At 42.8% G+C, this 21,476-nt stretch overlaps 1 protein-coding gene across 1 annotated transcript in view; it reads right to left on the reverse strand.

Annotated features, from left to right (window-relative positions):
* The window catches only part of bcl2l1 (BCL2 like 1), a 32,771-nt gene extending 11,959 nt beyond the window's left edge, over positions 1-20,812 (reverse strand). Inside the window, exons 1-2 of the mRNA XM_026154157.1 lie at positions 20,317-20,812; positions 16,914-17,687 (exon numbers count right to left, since the gene is read on the reverse strand). Of these exons, the coding sequence (XP_026009942.1) occupies positions 16,914-17,471 (558 nt within the window). The 5' untranslated portion in view covers positions 17,472-17,687; positions 20,317-20,812. The remainder of the gene's footprint in view (positions 1-16,913; positions 17,688-20,316) is intronic.
* Between the last annotated feature and the right edge of the window lie 664 nt (positions 20,813-21,476).

Raw genomic sequence — 21,476 nt, forward strand, 5'->3', positions numbered from 1 at the left:
CAGATTCTCTTACATGTTAACTCAAGCACAGGGAAGAACTGCAGCCCCACCGACTTGTTGACTTCTGTTTGCAAGGGGTGATCAATCATAAGAAAGCTGCCTGAAAGCAGTGGTTCTCAAACTTTTTCTGATATTTCCCAATACAAAGTGCAGTCCAGTCACTAAAAGAAAATCTTGTGCTATGCAAAATATAATAAGGGATCCTAATTTATAGGTAAAGTAAGTATTTTTTTAGATTATTTAATAGCAAAAAAGATTATGTATTAATAACTATATACATTGATTGGTATGTAATTATGTCTTTTAACAAACTAATTCGCATGAATTTAGGATTAATGCATTCAAAATACACAGAGTGGGCGCTGGTTTGTGGAAGCCCCCCATGTTGCCCCAGCATCTTGATACAGTGGCCAAGATGGACATTTCTGTTTTGCCCATCACCGTTTTATATTTGTGGCTAGAAACCGACCACGTGCATAGTATGTCTTATAAGTTACTTTTAACCTAAAGATCATAAAATAGCTCTTTCAAGCCATATATGATCATCTAACATCATCACATGTATATTTTTATCATCTCATTCTCATTTTACCTGCTCTCCTCCACCATTCTCTCTCCTCAGTGTCGATATCATCAAATAGAAGTGAGCTTCACAGACTCATTGACTCATATCGGACTCCTATCGCAAAGTTTTACAGCCTCCTTCAGACTAAATAGATGTGGACACATATTGACAGCTGGGGTAAAGAATGGACTGACAGCCTACACTCACTACAGATCAATGGCACCCAAAGTTGTTTGTCTTACAGTGGCCATGGTAGCTAGGATTACGCACTTGAATCAGGAGGAGTAAGAAAACAGACTTCGGTTAACTGCAATCTGCTTTTAAAGAATAGGGCTGTTAATGAATAGCGATACAGCCAAAAAGATTAATTATTTCTGAGTGCGGTTACTTTATCAGGTTCAGGAAGTAAAAGAAGATGAATCCCAGTAGAAAGTGTTGGGATATATGGAGCTTTAATGGTTTGGAAGTGGAAATGCAGAGAACCCATTGTGCAGTGTTGCTATATCATGGAAATTACTGCTGTGATGCTATTCTGAACCTTCTTTGACACTTTATAAATCACTATCCTAATTACTATATACTACTATTGGTTTTATAAATATAACCCTGTAACTCCATGTGTTCAATCTCAATACAACAAGCAGGTCATCTGTGAGTGTGGATTAAACCTCTGATCTAGACAGCTCACTCATCTGGCAAGGTGCACTTTCTAGTAACCTACAGAGCACATGATATCCACGCCACACTGACCACAACTGGTTGACGCACGAACAGAAGGCCACTGTGACGAAAGTATGCTGACGCTAGAAAAGACTGAAGGTGCAATTCACATGCATTGAGGAATCCACGGAGTGCACTTTGCCAAACTGGAAAATTCTCTATTATGACAGAAAGCTGACAAAGACACAAACACAAATATGTGCTGTTGCAGTGTTTGTGAAAGCAATGTGTGGACAAAAACAGTTCAGATTAGCCAGCTTTGCAGCACCCAGAGATATGGAACAAACAAGCACATAAGCCAAAGTGGAAAGTTACAGGGTCTGTAGAAGGTCATACTCTGTGGGGAACCGGGCATCATAGCAAAAGAGAAAAACCTGTCGCAGCAACATTTTTGAGACTGAACATGTGGGTAGATTTTTTTTTTTTATTGTTTTTTTGGTTTTGTTTGTTAAAAATCCTGATGTAAAACATTTGGGATTCAAGTCTCATCTTCAAAACAAAACCCTGAGAAACATATCTGATATACATACACACATAACTATGCACTGCTCTGAGCATGTTTAGAATTCTTCAAGCATGTGTTAAGAAAGGCTTGTCAGTGTGAGAATAAAAGTGAGGAGTGCTTCCTGGTAGGGCTGTTCGATATGACGATATATATCGGATGACGATATAAAAACGTCTATGTTTCATTTTACGCTATCGTTTGTTTCGTGGTGTCGCACAATAAACTGTTTACGGCAATATATTTTCATCGTTTTGATGGTCACTGTAGTGGCTATATTCATTTCTCAAAGTTCTCTCTTTCTCTTATATAACCACACTACGGACGGACAAGCGCCTGTTTTTATGCGTTGTGGTTAGCAACAATGACGGTAACAGCATCACGTGTCCGCTTGCTTATGTTCCACATAAACCTTTCACAATAAAGCTCAAGATCTTGTTGAGACTTTTCAAAATAAACTGAATCACGTGAAAGAGCAGATTATTTACGGATGAGAATTAAAAAAGAACCGCCAGGTGCTAAAAAATAAACCTTAGACTCAAACGTTAGAACAGGCTTTTCCCCGCAGCACGCTGTGTAATAAATACTCACAAAGAAAACGGCGGCTGTTACAACTTATGTCTAAAAATGTATAGTTTCATGCATCGGTTAAAACACTCGACTCCAGCTACATGACGCGCAGCTGGAAACACTTCCCGCAAGACGAGCTGCCCGAGATTCACAGAATTTACAAAAAATGTTACATTTTTGTGATTTATATCGTTATTGGGACGATAGAATTCGGGATATGAGACTTTGGTCATATCGCACAGCCCTACTTCCTGGGCACATCAACAGAAGTCTTTACATGAATAGGCAGATTGAAAGTTAAGGAAACAGAGACCAGTTCTTTTTTTAAAGGCTGCATTAAATCAGAGGCTGACGCATCTTTAAGAGGCGTGTTTCCACGTGAAACATTAATGAGTGAATCACGTGATTCATAAAACAGAAAAGCTGAGAAATGTAAAAGTGACAAGTGAGTGGTGACTGAATACGCTGAAAAGGGAAAAACAAAAGCCGGATTACTGTTTAGAGCTTACAGAGCAACAGACTGGTGATCTCTCTGAGTCACAGACAGGCAGAGCTGCCTCTTAATGCTCTTTAAGAAGTCATCTGGTCTTGGCTGTAGCTGAGCAACACATCCTGTAAGTTGCAAAAGTTGGAATGTGGACACGCGAATGTGTGGCCTTGAGCGCACATGCGTGCGCGCACACGCACACACACACACACACACACTGCAATTTCTCTGGGCTCAGAGTACAGCAACACATTTTTTCATGTGTTTTTGTTTATTGAGTAAAGTCACTGTTGGACAGATCTGACTGATGAAATGCTGTTTACAGGGCAACTAAAATGTGACATGCTGTTCGTACTGATGAAACAGAATGATGTCATTAGCATTGTTTACATCAGATTGACGTACAGGAAGTGAAAGTGGACCTCTGCCTTAGTGACAAACCGTCCCAGAGCGGATCAGAGAATCACTGTGACTGGGCAAGATCAAAAAGAGCACTAAATTAACTAAGAGCCAGATAAACCTCCTGAATTCAATGTACTTCTAAGCTGTGAATGTTTGCCAGAGCACAGTCCATTATTCTGGCAACGAAAACCTTTGAAACATCCGTTTCATCACAGGGCAAAGGCTCAGAGAGCAGCTAGGAAGGGGCCTTTGCCAGGACATTCTCCTAGAAAAACCTATGTGCAAAAAGATTTTAAACAGTCCTCTGCAGAGATGGAAGAACATGACACAAGCAGTGCCCATTCCCAATATTCTTGATTAAAAGGTATAGAGTAAGAGAAATCTACACCACCTGCTTATCATCTACGTAGCACATGCGAAAAACGCATGCTTAAGCATACAGGTAAGATAACACTAGAGTGACTTTGCTCTGAATGGCTCTATTAAGGAAAGCCTAAAACATTTTGGAACTGAGCTAACTTAAGATGGAACATTTTTGTGTTCGAATTATTAAGTCAAAAAGTGCTGGACTACAGTGTGACACGCTGGCTCTTTTAACCACTGAAAAGATGAACAATACAAATTCTCAGAAATGAAGTGTTCAAAGCTGCTCACCACAGTTTGTGCAGCAGTGACCAGACCAAAGGTTAAAGATATAGTATCAGGATCGACCCCTGCCAGGTCCTCATTTCAAATGATGTTTAAAAAAGGGATGCACCAATCCAGTAAATGGATTTAGCTAACTATACTACAGGGACAACTAGTTTAACAATTCAGTTCTCAGCTCTGTGCTGTGCTCGCACTAGTCCACGGACTGTTACAACCACAGCTTACATGCAAAAGGCTAACAGGAAAGGGTCAGCAGTTTGGAGGGATTTCACAGCTGTGATGCTTACAGCTTTTCTTTGTATGTTTGCAAAAGTTAAGCATAATGATGCCAAGTGTGACATGACTGAAAAGCTCCACTGCAGAAAGAGAGAATGGATTTGGCCCATATTGGCCGCTTTTCATTTGCTCCCTGTTAAACTCAGAATAAAACTTAAAATCCTGCTAACCAGGCCCCATCTTATCCAAAAGACCTTGTAGTACTGTATCACCCCAATACAGCCCTTGGCTCTCAGAATGGTATCTTACCTGCTGTTCCTAGAGTTTCTAAAAGTAGAATGGGAGGCAGAGTCTTCATATTTCAGGACACTCTTCCTAGGAACCGCCTCCCAGTTCGGATTCAGTAGAAAGACCATCTCTCTATTTTTAAGATTAGGTTTCAAACTTTCCTTTTTGATAAAGCATCTACTCAGAACTGGATCAGGTGACCTGAACCTCCTCTTAGTTATGCTTCCTCACTCACCTCTGTTCACTCTCTGTGTGTATACACTCATCTCCCTCCCCTCACCCCGTAATTAGTCATGGCAGATGGCTGCCCCTCCCTGAGCCTGGTTCTGCTGGAAGTTTCTTCCTGTTAAAAGGGAGGTTTTCCTTCCCACTGTCGCCAAGTGCCTGCTCATAGGGGGTCATGTGATTATTGGGTTTTTTCTCCCTATTATTGTAGGGTCTTTGCCTTACAATAAAAAGCACCTTGAGCCAAATATTGTTGTGATTTGGAGTCATATGGACAAAACTGAACAGATTTGACTTTTTATTCCTCTGAGTTACAAATACAGAATAACCCTTGTTATTGGATCAGTACTCTGTATTGGCAAATCTCTGACGTTCAAGGCGTGTGCACTTTGTGTGCTGACATTTTGAGCCTATCAGGAAGCAGACCCATAACACAGTGTTTTGCAAATGATTTCACCAGTGAAGGACTGAAAGCACCGATTTTCACAGCCTGTTGGCTACAATTTTGTACTGCGAACGGAAGCGTAGTGCTCAAACAGAAAATCTCCCTCTTTCTCGTAGGCTGCTGCCTTTATGACCCCTCTGTATCAGCACAGTGGCCCATTGAAAAGAGTGAGGGTGCTGTCCTTTTTCACACAGTGCTTACGTCACTTTCAACAAATCTACAATTTGATTCATTATCAGTATTATCAAAATAAAAAATTATCTCACAGTTAAAACTCAGCATAACATCCCAACTTTGGTCCTAATCTGTCGTCATCATCATCATATGATTAGACTGTTCATTTATTATTGCGAATACTACTTTTATCCCGTCAGTTTGAACCTTTATACTCAGCAATGAGAGTCCAGTTAAGGGGAAAAAAGTCAACAACGTGACTGCTTGTTCCTTTCTCCTTATCAATGTCTTCATCATCTCACGATGAGTTCCTGTTCCTCCTCAAGGCCTTCCGTTCCCGTTTTCATCCTTATCACAGTTGCTAAGGCATTTCAAGGAATAAGAAAGTCAGGTCAGCTGCCAAAAATTCCACATGACCAGGAAGCTTTATTGTAGAGCCAAACGCATTTAGATCTTAGGGATTTAGTTCACGCCTGGTGCCAGAAGCTCACAGTTTCCACAAGCAAGGAAGCTGGATAATACTAAAAAGTACAGGCATAATTCAAGGAAATAGGGAATCAATCTTAATCCAAAAAGATAGACCTCTCGAGCTAACAGTCAAGACCGTGAAAATGGACCCACTGTGAGAGGAAAATATGAAAAATATATGCTGCACTTGCTGATTCCTGAGGAATGGCGCATCCATTCGAATCGTGATGTTTCATATGGCTGGATCTGTTCTTGATTTCTTAAGCAGCTCTGGATGTGGTTTCCCCTCTACTCTGTTTTCTGAGGCAATGAAACATTTTTAACAATGGCTTGACAGGAATTGACTGTCGAGGCTCTGAAGCAAGTCAGGTTTAACAGAGAAACTCTTTCTTCACTGCCTTACGGAAAACTGATGCTCAGCTTACACAAAGCAGTCCCAGAGTGAGAGTAACCTGCACGGATGTTTAGCTTCCTGAAGTGATTCAGCCACTGAACTTCAAGTTCTTGGCTGCAATGTGACATCAGTGGCAGTGTTTAAATTGGGGAGAGGGGGGTGTACTGGATTATTTCCAAGCAAAAAAGGAAGCAAGCAAGAAAAATGAGGAAATTAAATCATTAAAGCACCCTTTAGCCGTGACACTCGCTGGTGTTGTGCCAGCTCCAGTGTGCTTGTATGTACTTTTCCTTCTTCTTTTGGTCCTTGGAGCTGACACTGTGTGTGCGTGTCTGTAAATGTGTGCGCACGTGTTGAGCCGGCGGTGAGACCATGAATTAAAGAAGAGATTAATGAGTCAGGACATGCAGGCTCAGACTCCAATCTGTTCCCTGCCCCACTCTGGGGGCCGTCTCTCTCCACAAAACCTCATTCTGTCAGCAGACGCATACACATACTGTACGTATACACCGCTGAGACCCAACAGGAAGGCCAAGGACTCGAGAACGTTTGTGTGTACATCTGACAGAGAGAACGCAAGGTTGGCAGAGTGTAAAGGCAGAGATAGAGGATGTAAGGGAAGCAAAGACGGCGTGGCAGGATGTCTTCGCTGATATAACCCACTGCCCTGTAGGCCGTCACCCCACCCAGACAACACACCGTAACCCTGAGACCTGCCATCTGTCCGGAAGAGCTGGAAGAGACAGAAATCGAGGGAGGTAACAGACTGAGACGGAACAAAAAGACAAAAAAGGGAGTCAGGGGGTGGGAGAGAACTAAATAAGAGAACAGGAAAGTAGAACACACGAACAAGGGTGAAGCAGGCTGCAGGGGGAAAAAAAGGCTGATGAAAATGACTGGAAACAGAAAAATGGGAAACCCATGATGAGAAAAGAATGTGGAGAGAGGAGAAAGTGGCGGCAGAGGCAGCTTTCCTTTAAACCACACTTCCTATCACTTACTGCTCACTTTCAGAAAGTTTGCCTACATGAAAGAAACCTGGAGATGAATATCTCCAAGCCTCCAAGTTTTTGTTCCCTCTTATTTTTTTCCTCCTTTTTCTTTAATATTTCGGAGCTGATGCAGATACGGTTTCGTCTCTATTGCTTTAAGCCCCTGAGGCCATTCAAACAAACCTGTGATGAATACAATGACGATGGCCTTGATGCTCTTTATCATCATTTAGCCTTATATGAGATTGGGTGCCACATTACCATGAAATAGTCATCAACCCTCGCTATCTGTCCCTCAGCTCTCCCACTTTAATACATGCCACGAGTCTCGCTAATCCCATGATATGCCTCATAATCTCATCACAGATATGAGCGGAGAGAGGGAGAAATGGGGAAAAAGGCAGTAAGAGAGGAGGGTGGTGAGGGATGAAATGCAATGAGAGAAGAGAGGCAGGCAGATATTAGATCTATGTAAAGACATAAGATACATCCATGCATCTCTCTCTGTCTCTCTCTCTCATATACATATGTTTGACATAAGACGAAGAGTGGCCTACAAATTGAGGGGGCAAGCAGACAGCAGGAGAGGGGAGACTGGAGAGAAAGATGTAGGGAGAAGGGGGGGGGGGGGTTTGCTTGTGACCTGATTTCCCCACTAAGCCACTCAGAAGTGGAGCAGCACGTAGAGCAACTGAATGTAGCATCTCCACCGAGCGCTGCAAACATCCAGCTGTTCTGCTCGTATGCACTCGAAGTGCATGTGTAGAACCATCACGGTGCGCACAGACTGCACCACAAAGCCCGTTTAACTTACTGACCTACATGCATCTCATGCGCATCCTTGTCTTGCTGAGTCACAAGCCTCATGTTCCTCTCTGTCTGCATTTGCCTCTCTAGAAGTCCATGCTTCTTCATTCTGCCAGCGTTTTGGGTGGGTGGGGGGTGCGTGGGGGGTGCGTGGGTAGTTGGAGACACACTACAGTGGCAGTCTGATGTCTACCAGTCTGGCAAAACCGCTCTAACAGCCCGGCGTGCCGCAGAGTGCTGGCAGTATAGACGCACGCACACACACGTCTATTACACAGCTGGATATCCGTCCTGTGTACATAAACAGCGTCTGGATATGGAACACACAGATGCCTCGCTGCTGTGACACCAGTCTGGGTTTCGAAATCAGAGAGAGAAGACGCTGATAAAGAGAATCAGATGCAGTCTAGATGCAGCACGTGTATTCATTAGGAGCATGTATTGATATCTCACTGCTGTGTTTTCCTGTGTGTGTGTGAGACGCTTCGGGGCCACAGGTCTCGTCTCTCACATGACCAACCGATGTCACACACACACACACACACACACACACACACACACACACACACACACACACACACACACACACACACACACACACACACACACACACACACACACACACACACACACACACACACACACTAGCTCTTTCAGCTATTATAAAGCCATTTCATTAGGTATATCTGTTCAACTGCTTGTTAAAGCAAATACTTAAACCACCAATCAGATAGCTTTTAAGAATCTAAACCAGAATCCTTGATTGGTGGCTGTTGACTAGGTTTTCTGTTCTATTTTGATTTTTTTCCACAGCAAATTAAATGAATAAATAAATAAACAACCACTGCAGTGGTAGCAGATTGTTAATGTGACTCTGGAAATTTGAGGGCTGTGATGTAGATATGGTAAAGAGGATCTACTGAAGCTCAAAGCAGGCTGCTCTGAGCTTTTTAGAAACTCCCAATCTACCAGGATTTTCCCACTCAACCGTCTCTAGGCTTTACTGAGCACCTCTCGGATGTGGTGGAATCGAAGATGTGCAGCTGACCTATCTGCAGCAACTCTGTGGCACTATCACGTCAACATTGAGCAAAATATCTGAGCAATGTTTTCAGCACCTTGTTGAATCTCTGCATGAAGGATTAAAGCAGTTCTGAAAGCTTAGTACTAGCAAGGAGTAGCTAATGAAATAGCCACTGTGTGTTTATATAAAAATAATCAAAGAAGAATTTTCAAATATTTTCTCTTTCCTTAGTTAGACGATGAGAAAGTAGAAAGCCTGAAATTATCACTCTTCCACAAACTGAGGTAAATATCCATCAATACTCAGACACGATAGCTAACACAAAAAGCATTAGCAACGGTACAGCCCAGGCTTGGATTTCAACAATAAAGCAAAGCAAAGCAAGAAAACGTCCATAAAAGATGACTTTTTGAATGATTTATTGCTCGTATGAAGTTCTTTTTGTGAATCTCACATTTTAAGCTGATGAAAAAAAAAAAGAAAAAAAAAAAGAGCTTTTGGTCAACAAGAACCTTCCAGAGCAGGATTGTCAAACTCAAATACACAGTGGGCCAAAATTCAAAACTGGAACAAAGTCGCGGTCTAACATTAATATTTATTGAAAAAACAAAATCTTCCTCCAGATATAAGAATGAATCTTTTCTTATGGACCCGGTCGCAGCAGATGGCCGCCCCTCTCTGAGCCTGGTTCTGCCGGAGGTTTCTTCCTGTTAAAATGGAGTTTTTCCTTCCCACTGTTGCCAAAGTGCTTGCTCATAGGGGGTCATATGATTGTTGGGTTTTTTTCTCTGTATCTATGAAGCGCCTTGAGGCGACTTATGTTGTGATTTGGCGCTATATAAATAAAATTGAATTGAATTGAAACAAGTTTTGCTGAAAAACTGAATATGGAACAAGCAAAGCTTAATACTAGACAATATATATATTAGCTGTATAATACCATCAGGCCAGTTATAATGGCTTCGCGGGCCAAATGTAATTAGGCTGCAGGCCAAATTTAGCCCGCGGGCCAGAGTTTGACACTTATGTTCTAGAAGAAGTAAAAGTCTTTCCATAGTTGAACCCGGGGAGTGTTTTTTACTGCTTCACTGAGGTGTTGGCTGATTGTTGGCTTCGGCTCCCCCATTGTCCTCTAAATATAAGATTAGATATAAAATCATCCAGATCCCAATTACTGACCAAAATAATTCTGCTTTTAGTCCCCCCCTCCCAGACATGGCTACCACAACAACACAAGAATAGCTCCTCCATGCCCTTTTTCTTCAAGTAGAACCCCCCACTTCACACACACACACACGAACATAAGCGCCAGACAACTTAAAAAAAAAACAAAAAACACACAACTGGTCCCTGTCTGATGTTCCTGTCATGGAGCTGGTGGCGCCTGAATCATACAATCTGTTTGCTGCCATCCTCAAGCTGTGATTCTGACACCCACCACTGACTACGAGCACGCGCGCTAACACACACGTCCGGTGTCACAGATCATGAAAAACTAATGCGCGAGCTTTAACGTATGCACACAGAAACAATAGAGACATGTCCACGGGTGAGCAGCTACATTCAGAGATCAATCTGCATAAAGCCGCCCACTGCAAAAAGCCAGTTATTGATGCCGGTCCAACAAAAGTGCCCGCCATTGATCCAAAAAAGGAGGGGGGGGGTGTCTCTGTGTGTGTCACAAGTCAAAGAATGTGACAATGACAAAGTTGCTTTCATATCAGCGAAGGCTTTGTCTGCGATGCAACGCTGTACCTGTGGGCACAACTAAAAAGCCAGTATAGCCCATTTTCCTCTGTGTTTGTGTCTATGTGGCCACAGGTTCTTTGTCTGAGGTAGTCACATGACCAGTCTGACTTGGCGCCGTCCCCTCCCCTCTGCAGTGCGCCACCATACAATAAAAACGATACGATATATGAGACAACAACCACCCACGCTACACGTGTGCTTACAAACAAACACCCCATCAGTCCCTGGAAACTTTGCTTCGTGAGCAGAACGCCATCCTTAATGCAAAAAAACAAAGAAAGCGCCACGAAAATATAAAAACGTGTCTCTTAATTGGCCGCATGTGAGCTATTAGTGATAAAGCGGAGAGGAGGAGGAGGATGATGTGGAGGGAGATGTTAAAGAAGAAGGAAGATGAAGGAACGGTGGCAGCTGCGTGGGAGGGGGTGGGAGTGAGTCGGGATCAAGTGGGAGGGAATCGATAGTGTTGATGATGATGTTATGGGTGATGTGGAGGACGAGCACGGGAACACGGGTGCACAGGGTTAATGGCGAGATTGACGAGGTTTGCGGCAATGTGCGAGCTGGAACACGTTTAGCTGCTGTGGTCTTTGGACTGGACGTAGCTGGGTGCCGAGGAGGAGGGAAAGGAGTGAAAAGGAGGACAAAAAGGGGAGGAAGGGCACAGATGGAAAAATATGGGACAAAAAAAAAAGTTCAATTGTCGTAAGGAGCTGTGCATTTAAAGGAGAACGAAGGACACGGGAGGGAAACAGAGGGAGGGTACAGATACTCAAGGTTGGAAGGGGGGGTGGCGGTGGGGGTGGATGAGGGGTTGGGGGTTTTGAAGCAGCCAGCTTAGGTCCCAAGGGTGCGATTTCCTGCTCCAATACATTAGGACAGTCTGACAGACGACTCTGTGGATGTAACTGTGTATCCTATGTGCATGTTAATTACAGAGAGAGAGACCGAGGGTTAAGTAAGTCTGCAGAGGAGAGAGCAGCACAAAGGCAACTCAGGTGTTTCCCTAGTCAAAACAAGTCAATGCGCTTACCTTCTGTGGACCCTTAATTACAGCCTCGGTGTCTAACCACTCTACAACAGCCTACATTCATAATCACATACATCAACACTGTGTGTGTGATTAACAATCTCTCATCAAGAGGCTGAAAAATAAAGAAAAACACAACGACGTCTTGACTGTCTGTAGGTTTTGGGACAATCCCACCACGTACAGAGGAACTTCTGCACAGGAATATCCTTCCTGTAACTCCCTGCTATTTCTGCTTTTGTATTCAGAAGGCCACTTTTATGATAACAAAGAAACAAACTGTAAGAAAGTCAGTTTGTTTGTTTTAGTGCCAAAAAACTAATAGAAATTCTAACCCTACAACTAGAAATAATTACATAAACACTTCAGGACAAAGAAAAGCTGACTGAAATTACTTGAGGACCTTTTCTGAATAATTCGGGCAGCTCTGACAGAAAATTGAGAAAAGAGATAGTTCAGAATAGTTTTTTGTCATAAAACATGCAGTTTATTATCTGTCCTTTGCTTCCAAAGGTTGACATTTATTACATTTTATGTTCTGGGTTTTTTTGCTGTCTCTGTGCTGCTTAAAATAAATAAATATATAGCTACCAGAAAAATTTCTAAAACAAAAGGCTGCTGACGTTTCTAACAAAAGTCACTTACCATCAGCTCATTGTGGAGGGAGTGATATACTGAGTGTAATACTACACATTTGTGGCAAAGAACTTCTACAGTAGCTGTAAGAATTGTAACAGTGTATAACTGTTTTTGTCCAATTACAGAGCTTTACAACACTGAGGTTACACGTTACATCAGGCTGTAGATACAAACTAGGTTCTTGTTAGTAGGATCTGATGAGGTTTGTTCACAATAAGAAAAGCCAGACTTTCATTTAAGTGCGAGTGAAAAACGTGGCATATAGTGTGCACAGCCATAAGTGGCTGATTAAAAAAAAGAAAAAGCAAAGCTGAAGTAAGGATTTCACTGCTCATTTTTCTTGTAGTTAACTTTTCCTTCACCTTAGCAAAAACGTCAAAAGTACAAAGCACAACAACTGGACTAATGGGCTTCCTTAGTTTCTCTGCATACACCCCCACTCGACCCATCCAGCTCCAGCCAAGCATCCCCAGACTGTGGCAACATGGTTCTTCTAAATGAGTTTAGGCTTTATTAGTCTGTCAGGGAGGGAAAAAAAAAGAAAGAAAAAAAAAAAACATTGTTTCCCCCAGTAGCAGGTTGAGATATTATTCATCTATAATTGGTAATAACCCTGTACCCCCACCCTGAGGCGGCTCAATCTCCACTGAGTAATCACTGCCACTGCCTGCTCTGCTGGAAACAGCATTATTAGGTCGATAGCACTGTCTCTACTGCTGCTGTCTGCCAAGGAGGTTTATTATCAGACAATATATGGCTCTGCTCCTGTTGTTCTTTAAAAACCACAAGCTGTGGCTGAACGGATTTATCTCGCACACCGAGCTACCATTAAATATCGCGGCGTCCTGGACACAGGAGGCTCCAAAATAAGCTCCGGCGGGATCATTTAGGCTGAGGCTTTATCAGCTTTTATGACAGCGACACTTGATCAAAACACCGTTCACTTTACAATATTTAAACTGGCACCTCGGCTGATTCCACCAGGTCAAAACAATGTCACAGGTTTTCTTCGCATCAACGTTTTAAAAAGCAGCGATTCAGATTCCAACTCTCACACTTCAGTCTATAAAATTACTACTTCTTATTTCACAGAACCAAAGCTGAAGATATTATTTTATTTATTCACTTTTTTAAGCAAAAAGAACAATTCTTGCTAAGATTACTCTCTAATGATGGTGGAGTGTTTAATTTTCACTCAGTGTGACATGCGTGACATCTCGTTTATTTCAAAATGTGTCAGGTTTATATATTAACTTGTGCTTTTACAATTTTCTGAGAGCGATCCTGGTTTGCACACCAACTTGGTTTGTCCGGCTCAAAATGGGCTCGACACGGTGACTGTGGTCATAGCCAGGATTAGTCTGCACATAACTTCTGTTACCTAACGTAGCACAAAACTGGACATTACATAGATGGATTTTTTAAAAAATGCATTAAAGCTCGAGTGACTAAAATCCAACTTGAAATTCACAGTACTTTAAAAACACTCCTGGGTTTGTTGTCACTAAATTTTTATATGCAGTAAAAACCCTGCTTAACAGCTCTCTGTCACCTGTCTGAATTAGCTGGCTTTTTATTTTATGCAGAAGAGTCAAACTACTGATCAGAAATCCCCTTTCATGGGAGTGCACACGTCGCCTGATAAAGAAATCCTGGGTGATAAAAACAAACAAAAAACAAACCTTATCACTGATAAGAGACAGGCTATACTGAACTTTCTTTGTAGTAGCCCTACTGATATTTAAGTCACTGAGTATTTTTCTTGGAAAAAAACTGAAACAATCTGTGTAAATCATAGACCATCCACAAAACTGTGCTGCATTTCTGCACAGTACTACTGGAAAACAAGCTGCTTTGATAATAAGTGTTTAGTCTTATGAATGCGAGACTGTTTCTGAAGCTTTAAAACCTGCTGTAAATTCCCAACTTTTGGGAAACTACCCTGAGCCGTTTGGTTCTTCCCAAACAGTAAAAACGTGCGATAATAAGATAATGAGAAAGAGTGATTGCTGAGTGAAACTGAAACAGTGACCTTGCTGCTGCTTAGGGCGGACTAATATTTCATCAGCTAACACTAAGGGCACACCTGCCTCACAGCTATACCCACATCTGCCAACGGTTTTGTGCTTCATCCCTGTGAGGAGGCGTCAGGGGAGGAAAGGAAGAAAAGAGGGAAATGAAAGACCAAAAAAAAAAACAAAAAAAAAAACAAAGTCTCATGTGGGTTTTACTCAGAGACTCTGGTGCGTTTCAGGGAAAGTGTAGGCTGTCTTTGAACAGACAAACCCACAAAAAGAAGGCAATGACACTGTGACAAAGGGAGGGGGGAGGCATAAAAGATAGAACTGCAGTGGTAAACCACCTCCTGAAGTTTGTTTTAGTATGAATACCTCGACTCAAAGTGTGTCAGCTCACAAGCAACTTACACAGGACACATGTCAAAAGCAGCTCTTTTCCCCCTTAAACGAGCCAGTGGAGCACCATTATGAAAGTGACTTATAGAAATGGAAGAGAAGGGGGAACAGAGGGAAGGAAGTGGCATCATGTGCTCAACATCAGGCAGAAGTGAAACCGTGCTGGCAGATGACATCCATTGAACATTTCAGATGAAGTCATTCATATCTCCGAGTCTAGGTTACACTGACACGCAGGCCACTAACCGCAAGCTTCTATCTTCAGCATCTTAACTAATTAGTCTAACTTGTTGCTAAGCAAAATGCCTTCGTGTTTGAGAGTGTGAGCGTGGGGTGCCTGGATCATTTCGACTATGAGATCATGGAGATCATGACATATGTGTTGATAAGACTGCGATGACAACACTGAAAACATCCATTTGCGGTCAGGATGTGAAAATCGGATGAAGCATCAGATTAACCTGTAAGCTCTCGGCTCATCTATCGTCACCATAAACGTCTAACATGTACCGAGTAGCCACTAACACTTGATTACATATTTGGAGAAAAACAGTTGTTAATAGTGATCGCACTTAGACGTTGTATAAGTTTAGGAGACAGTAGTCATTAACTACCGTAATGTCCAAGTGGTCACTGTGTCATTCAGCTATAGATACAAAAACAGTAATGTTTCCATGACTGAGTTTGGCTATAACTGTCAAATAAAATCGGATATTGCGACATTATTGCAGTTTGACAGGGAGCAAGAAGTGAGTGCGGAAAACTTCATAGCACTCAATCAAGAAGCTAATGAGATATTGTGCCACACCACGTGGCTACAAACAAAAAACAAAACAAAAAAAGGTGTCATTTTGAGCTCAGACCTACAGGTGCTTTGTCATTGGATCTCTCAGCAGATAGTCAAATAATTGCATTATTAGCATTTAAAAGCAGCAAAGCTCTTACAAATCAGATCCTTGTCAGTCGCTTCCATAACCTGACACCACTTGATAAGGTGGTGAAAGAAATGCATATTTTAACATCTACAGTATAAACAGCAGAGCAATGATCTTTCATGTTGTTTTTTTTGGAAGCTTTTCAGCCACAGGGATGTTGGTTTTTATAGAGTCGACCTTTGACCTGGTGTTATAGAGCACTGGTATAAATATAATCAGCCCCTCTTCTCCCGCTCTATTACATACCATCAAATAGCTGAGACAAAGGGAAAGAGCTGACCTTATCTGTCCTCAAAGTGTGCACGAGCACACACAAACACACGCTGGTACTGTCCGTACCAGTGTGGCTGACTTTAAAACTAACCCGAGGAGGAGGGAGGGGGGGGAACCTGAGCTTTCATCTGCATGCAGCTGCCTCGGTGAAAGACAACTGAAGAAAAAAAAAAAATTGCACAGATAAAATGATCAGAGAGTGGAAGAACGAAAAAGAAAACAAAAAAAAAACAAAGCACAGAGCCGATAAACTGACCAGAGCAAAACAAAAGGGCTATCTGTAAAAGCCTTGGACTTTATCCTGCCCTGTGATGACAGAACTTCGATCCCCAGGCAGGCAGCAGGAGACTCCCAGAACCCTGATTTAGGCTGTTAATCTCCCACTTCGATTCAGCTCATTGAGCAGCGTGATGCTGATCAATTAGAAAACAGCTGCACTAGCTGCTGACCACACAGGCACGCTTGTTTTTACTGCTTTTAAAGACAGATGTTTCTTGAAGCCACGTGTGTTCCAATTTCCATCTTCATCAGATCCAATCTCAAGTCTCTTCTTGGCAGGTTATGGAGCCAGCCACTGTCTCATGTCGACTTGTTAGATTACCGAGACACAACAAAACGATCCTCTAGAGGTCAAGCCACACAGGCAGGAAAGCCTCACAACTAGCACAATGGAGCAAATCTGCTCTTGACAGGGAAACGGCACATATGATCAAAAACACCGCTATCACTATAGCAACAAAAGCAGGCGTAGATGGGAAAAGTAAGGGCAGGTTTTAACCTTATTTTCCACCTGACTGCATAGTAAAAGTGGCAGCAAGGAAATTTTCCATGCTGGCGACCTGAGCTTACCTTGCCTGTGTAATTAAAGGCCGCAATGTTAAAGAGCCCTTATATGAAAGAGGCTATACAAGCAAATGGCATGCGTGCTTCTGTGTGTGTGACTCACCCATCCTCCTTGGCTCTGGATCCAGGGCTGAATGTGGTTGTCTAGGTAGACCGTCATCCACTCTACGATCCTGCCCACCAAGGGGCTCATCTCCTTCTCGACGCACTCGACACACAGTGCCCCGCCGAACGCGAAAAGCCCTACGATGCGGCCCCAGTTAACGCCGTCCCGGAACACCTCGTCCATCACGTTCTCGAAGCTTTGGTAGGCCGTGGCCGGCGTGATGTGCAGCTGGCTGTGAAGGTCGCTGAAGGCACGAGCGTATCGCAGCTCGAACTCATTGGCCGTGTCCCGGAGCGCCTCCTTCACTGCGTCGAGGTCCGTCGTTGATGGCGGCTGCTGCTGCCGCCGCTGCGGGGATGCCGGTGGGGTCCCGGGACTCGTGCCATTAAAAGTCCCATTGGCGTGTGTGTCTATTCGCTGTTCCTCATCCAACCCCGCTGCCCCCCCATCAGTCCTGTTCGAAGGCTCGTTGAGTACTATGTGGTTGAGAGGATAGTTTCTCTGGGAGAGTTTATACCTTATGTAGAAAAGCACAAGTTCTCTGTTTTGAGACATTTTGTATTTAAATGTGCTTTTTTTGTTTTCCCCTCCTCTTTGCTCCGGCTCTTCTCTCTGCTGGTCAAGCCTCGCTGTGTTAGAGTGTACACACACTGCGCCAGGCTTTTTTTTTTCCTCCCGTTTTCTCTGCTCAGACCACCATGGTCAGCTGATATCCACGGGACACTTGGGGGGGTGAAAACCAAACCTATACAAGGCTGCACAGCTCAGGCCCTGCAGAGACACAACGATGAAAGGTCAAAGTCTGGATTGCTTATATCCAGGATTACGTGTGCGTGCGCGCGTGTGTGTGTGTGTGTGAGACCGTGTAAGGAGAGTGGAGAGCGTAGGGACGACTGTGAACCTTCAAATTAAATTTGGACAGGTAGGGTCAAAGTGCGTCTCTCTAATTGGGCTGTTACATATGAAGCAGATGGCGATGATATTAATGAGACGACAGCAGAGAGAATGTGTGTGTACACACACGTGTGTGTGTGTGTGTGTGTGCGCGTGTGTCAGAGAGCGAAAGAGAGAGACAAAGTTAAAGGAGGTGTGAGGAAGGTGAAGCGAGATCAGAACGACAGTCTGGCTTGAAGCTCCACGTAGACATCCTAATCAGTGACCTCTGACCTCTGAGGGAAGCTTTCACACATCTTGTTTATCCCATCTCCAAGTACTCCGTTATTCTCTCGCTCACACACGTGCCCTTAAATCTTCACACAAAACTGACTCTGTCATATTTCCAGCCTCCTCCTCATTACTGGCATTGGAGGTTGCAGAAAGCATTAACGATGCATGTATATGAGCTTGCATTATGGGCTCTTCTGACAGCTTTAGCATGAACGTGTGGTGACAGTGTTGAACTGCAAAATAAAATGTGGTAATAAAAACTGTATGGGAGATGCCGTGCTGCCACTCTCCGCCGGCAGGTTTGTTCTCATCAAGTTAACTTACGTTTATGTTTCAGCGGCTGATTAAAAACAGCCTGAGCGTTGTTAAATATACAAAATGTCATAAACTTCCTCTGAACTCAAATTCTGGGAAACTATTAGCAAACACATGCAGCAATAACCTCAGTAATTTGGTTCTTTTAAGCAGTGATGTATCAAACTGCTCTTACTTAAAACATTCTGCTCAGATAGGTTACGCACAGGTCAAACACATGTTTGGTTACTTTGTCAGCGAAGGAATTTTTAAAACATGTGAACTACCACCGAGGAGAAAGGTCAGCATACCGAACAGGTACGCACCCACAGATCAGCTTCATATTTGAATTGGCCTTGTTGACTCATATCAGTTTACAGATATCAATATCGATACTTATCTTTAGCTGACAAACCTTAAAACATGCGTTTTGTTGTTGTTGTTTTTTTATGTTAACGTTAAGTTTAAAAATTAAGATAAATTAATTTGTGTTTCTGGAACAAAATGCAAACAAAAAGTTACAATAATAATAACAAAATATTTGTATTAGCTATCAGCCAAAATTTTATTTCAAACATTAGTATCAGCCATATTAAAGAGTAACAGCCCCCCCCCCCCCAAAAAAAAAAGAAAAAAGAAGAAGCAGCTTTGATTAGAAATATATCCAAGTTAGGAGGAAATGAACATCCGTTTCTATCAAATCAAATCTTCTCCAGTTAACATTTTAGGCAAAACCGATTTCCAGCAACAATAATGTGGGGAATGAATGTTTTATTATTCACATGTATAACAGAAATTTGAATATATCTGGAGTTGTTCCAAATAAAAACATTTGGGTTGTGGAAAATACAGTCTGGCAAGGATATATCAGCTTTTTTGTCAGGTTACATTAACAGAAATAAATAAATAAATCACAATTCATATGTGAATAAGAAAGTCCGTGGAGAAAAGCTCCTGCAGCCTCAGTTATTACTTTCACATCCCTGACAGCAGCCTAATAACATTAGCGATGTTCAGTAATACAAACTGCTTTATTAATTATTTCCGTTCCCGTCCTGAAGCCTCTAAATTGAGTTTAGGTCCCTGAAACAAAGACTCTGAGAGCAGTTGACTGGTCAGCCCCTTCTGTATTCTGCTGTCACCGTACCACACTCACTGGTACACACAAAAAGACGTGGGAGGGACGTGACCCGCCGGTGATCCCAAACTGTCTGCTTATCGTGAGGGAGTCTGACCTTTCCTGTAGCAATACTGACATTTACGTTGATACGTGGCGGAACCTAATAATCAGGGTGGCCGACCGCTGGGAAGGAGTTCCATGCAAATAGCGCTGGTGTCATTACATAATACAATATACTCCTAACAGCACAATAGAAGCACGATACAGTGTCAGCTGGCTCCGAGCTATGGCAGAAACTGCCCCCCCACACACACACATACACAAAAAAAACCTCACTGAAATACACCCAGCTGACTACTTAGTCCGCATTTGGGTGGTAAAAGTAACAGAAAGAGCCCGTTACAGCACATAAAGACCCACAAGGCAGCAGTGTTTACAATGGCCACATGGTCCCCAGCTACCTACACGTGGCTCGGGTTTTAATGGGCCAGCACTGATGTAAACACCACACAGCTCCTCAAGGAATACCAGCGAGTCGTGACCAAATGTAGCGCCCGAACGCGACATTAACTCAAACATTAACTTGTTTCAGTTAAACTGCTGATGTTTTTACGGTGGAATTTAAACTGTCCTTTTACACATTAACCAGTCAGAGCAGTGTTGAAACATGCTACTCCCTCTGGTGGCGCACTTAAAGCTTGTGTCAATTCCCCCACCGTCAGGATATTGATTATTATTTACATTTTTATTATTAAGTGGCGTTTTAACACCGTCAAAGATGTAAATATAATAATTAAAGATCATTCCCGAGCGTCTTACCAGCAACTCTTGATATCAAACCCGGGGGGAGTGCTCTTCTCCGTACACGGATCCTCTCGGTGAAAACGTCCCGAATCAGTCAGACAAGCCCGTCTCCCGCTTTACGTGTACAAAAGCTGTCAGAACACAAGATAGGTACTTTGTGCTCAGGACTGTATTTGCACGTATCCTCCTACGTCCCCCTCCTCTCTTTGCATGGACAGCCCTCCCCCGATTGCGTAACACCGACGCTTTTATGGATGCCTGTTCACGATCGTGTCGAAAATTCTCGTACGTGCACGACTTAAAAACAGTACACGTATGCTATTACTCGCTCCAGTAACCTCTTAGAGATAATCCAGGCGTTAGATATTTTAAATGTTAACAGCTAACAACACGTTAGAAAGATCGATGCAATTTATTACATTTTTCAATTCGATTCAATTGAAAGGGACGTTTCTTTGCACTGTCACTAGTTGTTCATGTATCTGCCTTAACGCGTTTAGCACAATAAATTACATATAAATAACAAACCTGAAGTACCGGTTTTCACCGTAGTTTAAATAAACTCCACTCTGTCTCTGTATTCCGCATACATTTTGATGTTTCTAATGAAAACTGTAGGGGATCCCGTGAACGCAACACAATTCCATTCCAAGACCTTTAATCGCGTCTCGTTAGAAAAAATGCCACTTTGCGACAACACCCTGCTTTATATAGACGACACCACCCCCGCAATTAGCATTGCAACACTAAAATTCCTAAGTAAGCCATTATGACAGAGACTGCTCCGCCTGTACTAACGCGGCTGTAGCCAGCTTGTGAACATGGCTGTCACTGTCATATACATGTAGTCGCACATTCGCAGACTGCAAGATTGAAAAACATATATTTTCCGAGGCAAACCCTTTTACTACAATGAACACGTATAGTTTGCACAAAGCAGAATTACATTTGACCCCGAAAGCTTTGTGGAGGGAACGAAAGTATCGCTGCGCGTTTTTTCCCTAATCTGTCGACCTCTTTCCTCTCGCAGGATTCAGATAGGAAAATCCACCCTCTGCCATTCCTCCTCACGTTATTTCACCGACGCCATCAGCAGAGGGATCAGAATTACACTTGTACATCGAGCAGGAACTCTTACTTGTAGGGTGGTCTTCATAAAATCATGTCTGGTGGCT

The sequence above is a fragment of the Astatotilapia calliptera genome, chromosome 20 (assembly GCF_900246225.1).
Source record: "Astatotilapia calliptera chromosome 20, fAstCal1.2, whole genome shotgun sequence".
NCBI lineage: Eukaryota > Metazoa > Chordata > Actinopteri > Cichliformes > Cichlidae > Astatotilapia > Astatotilapia calliptera.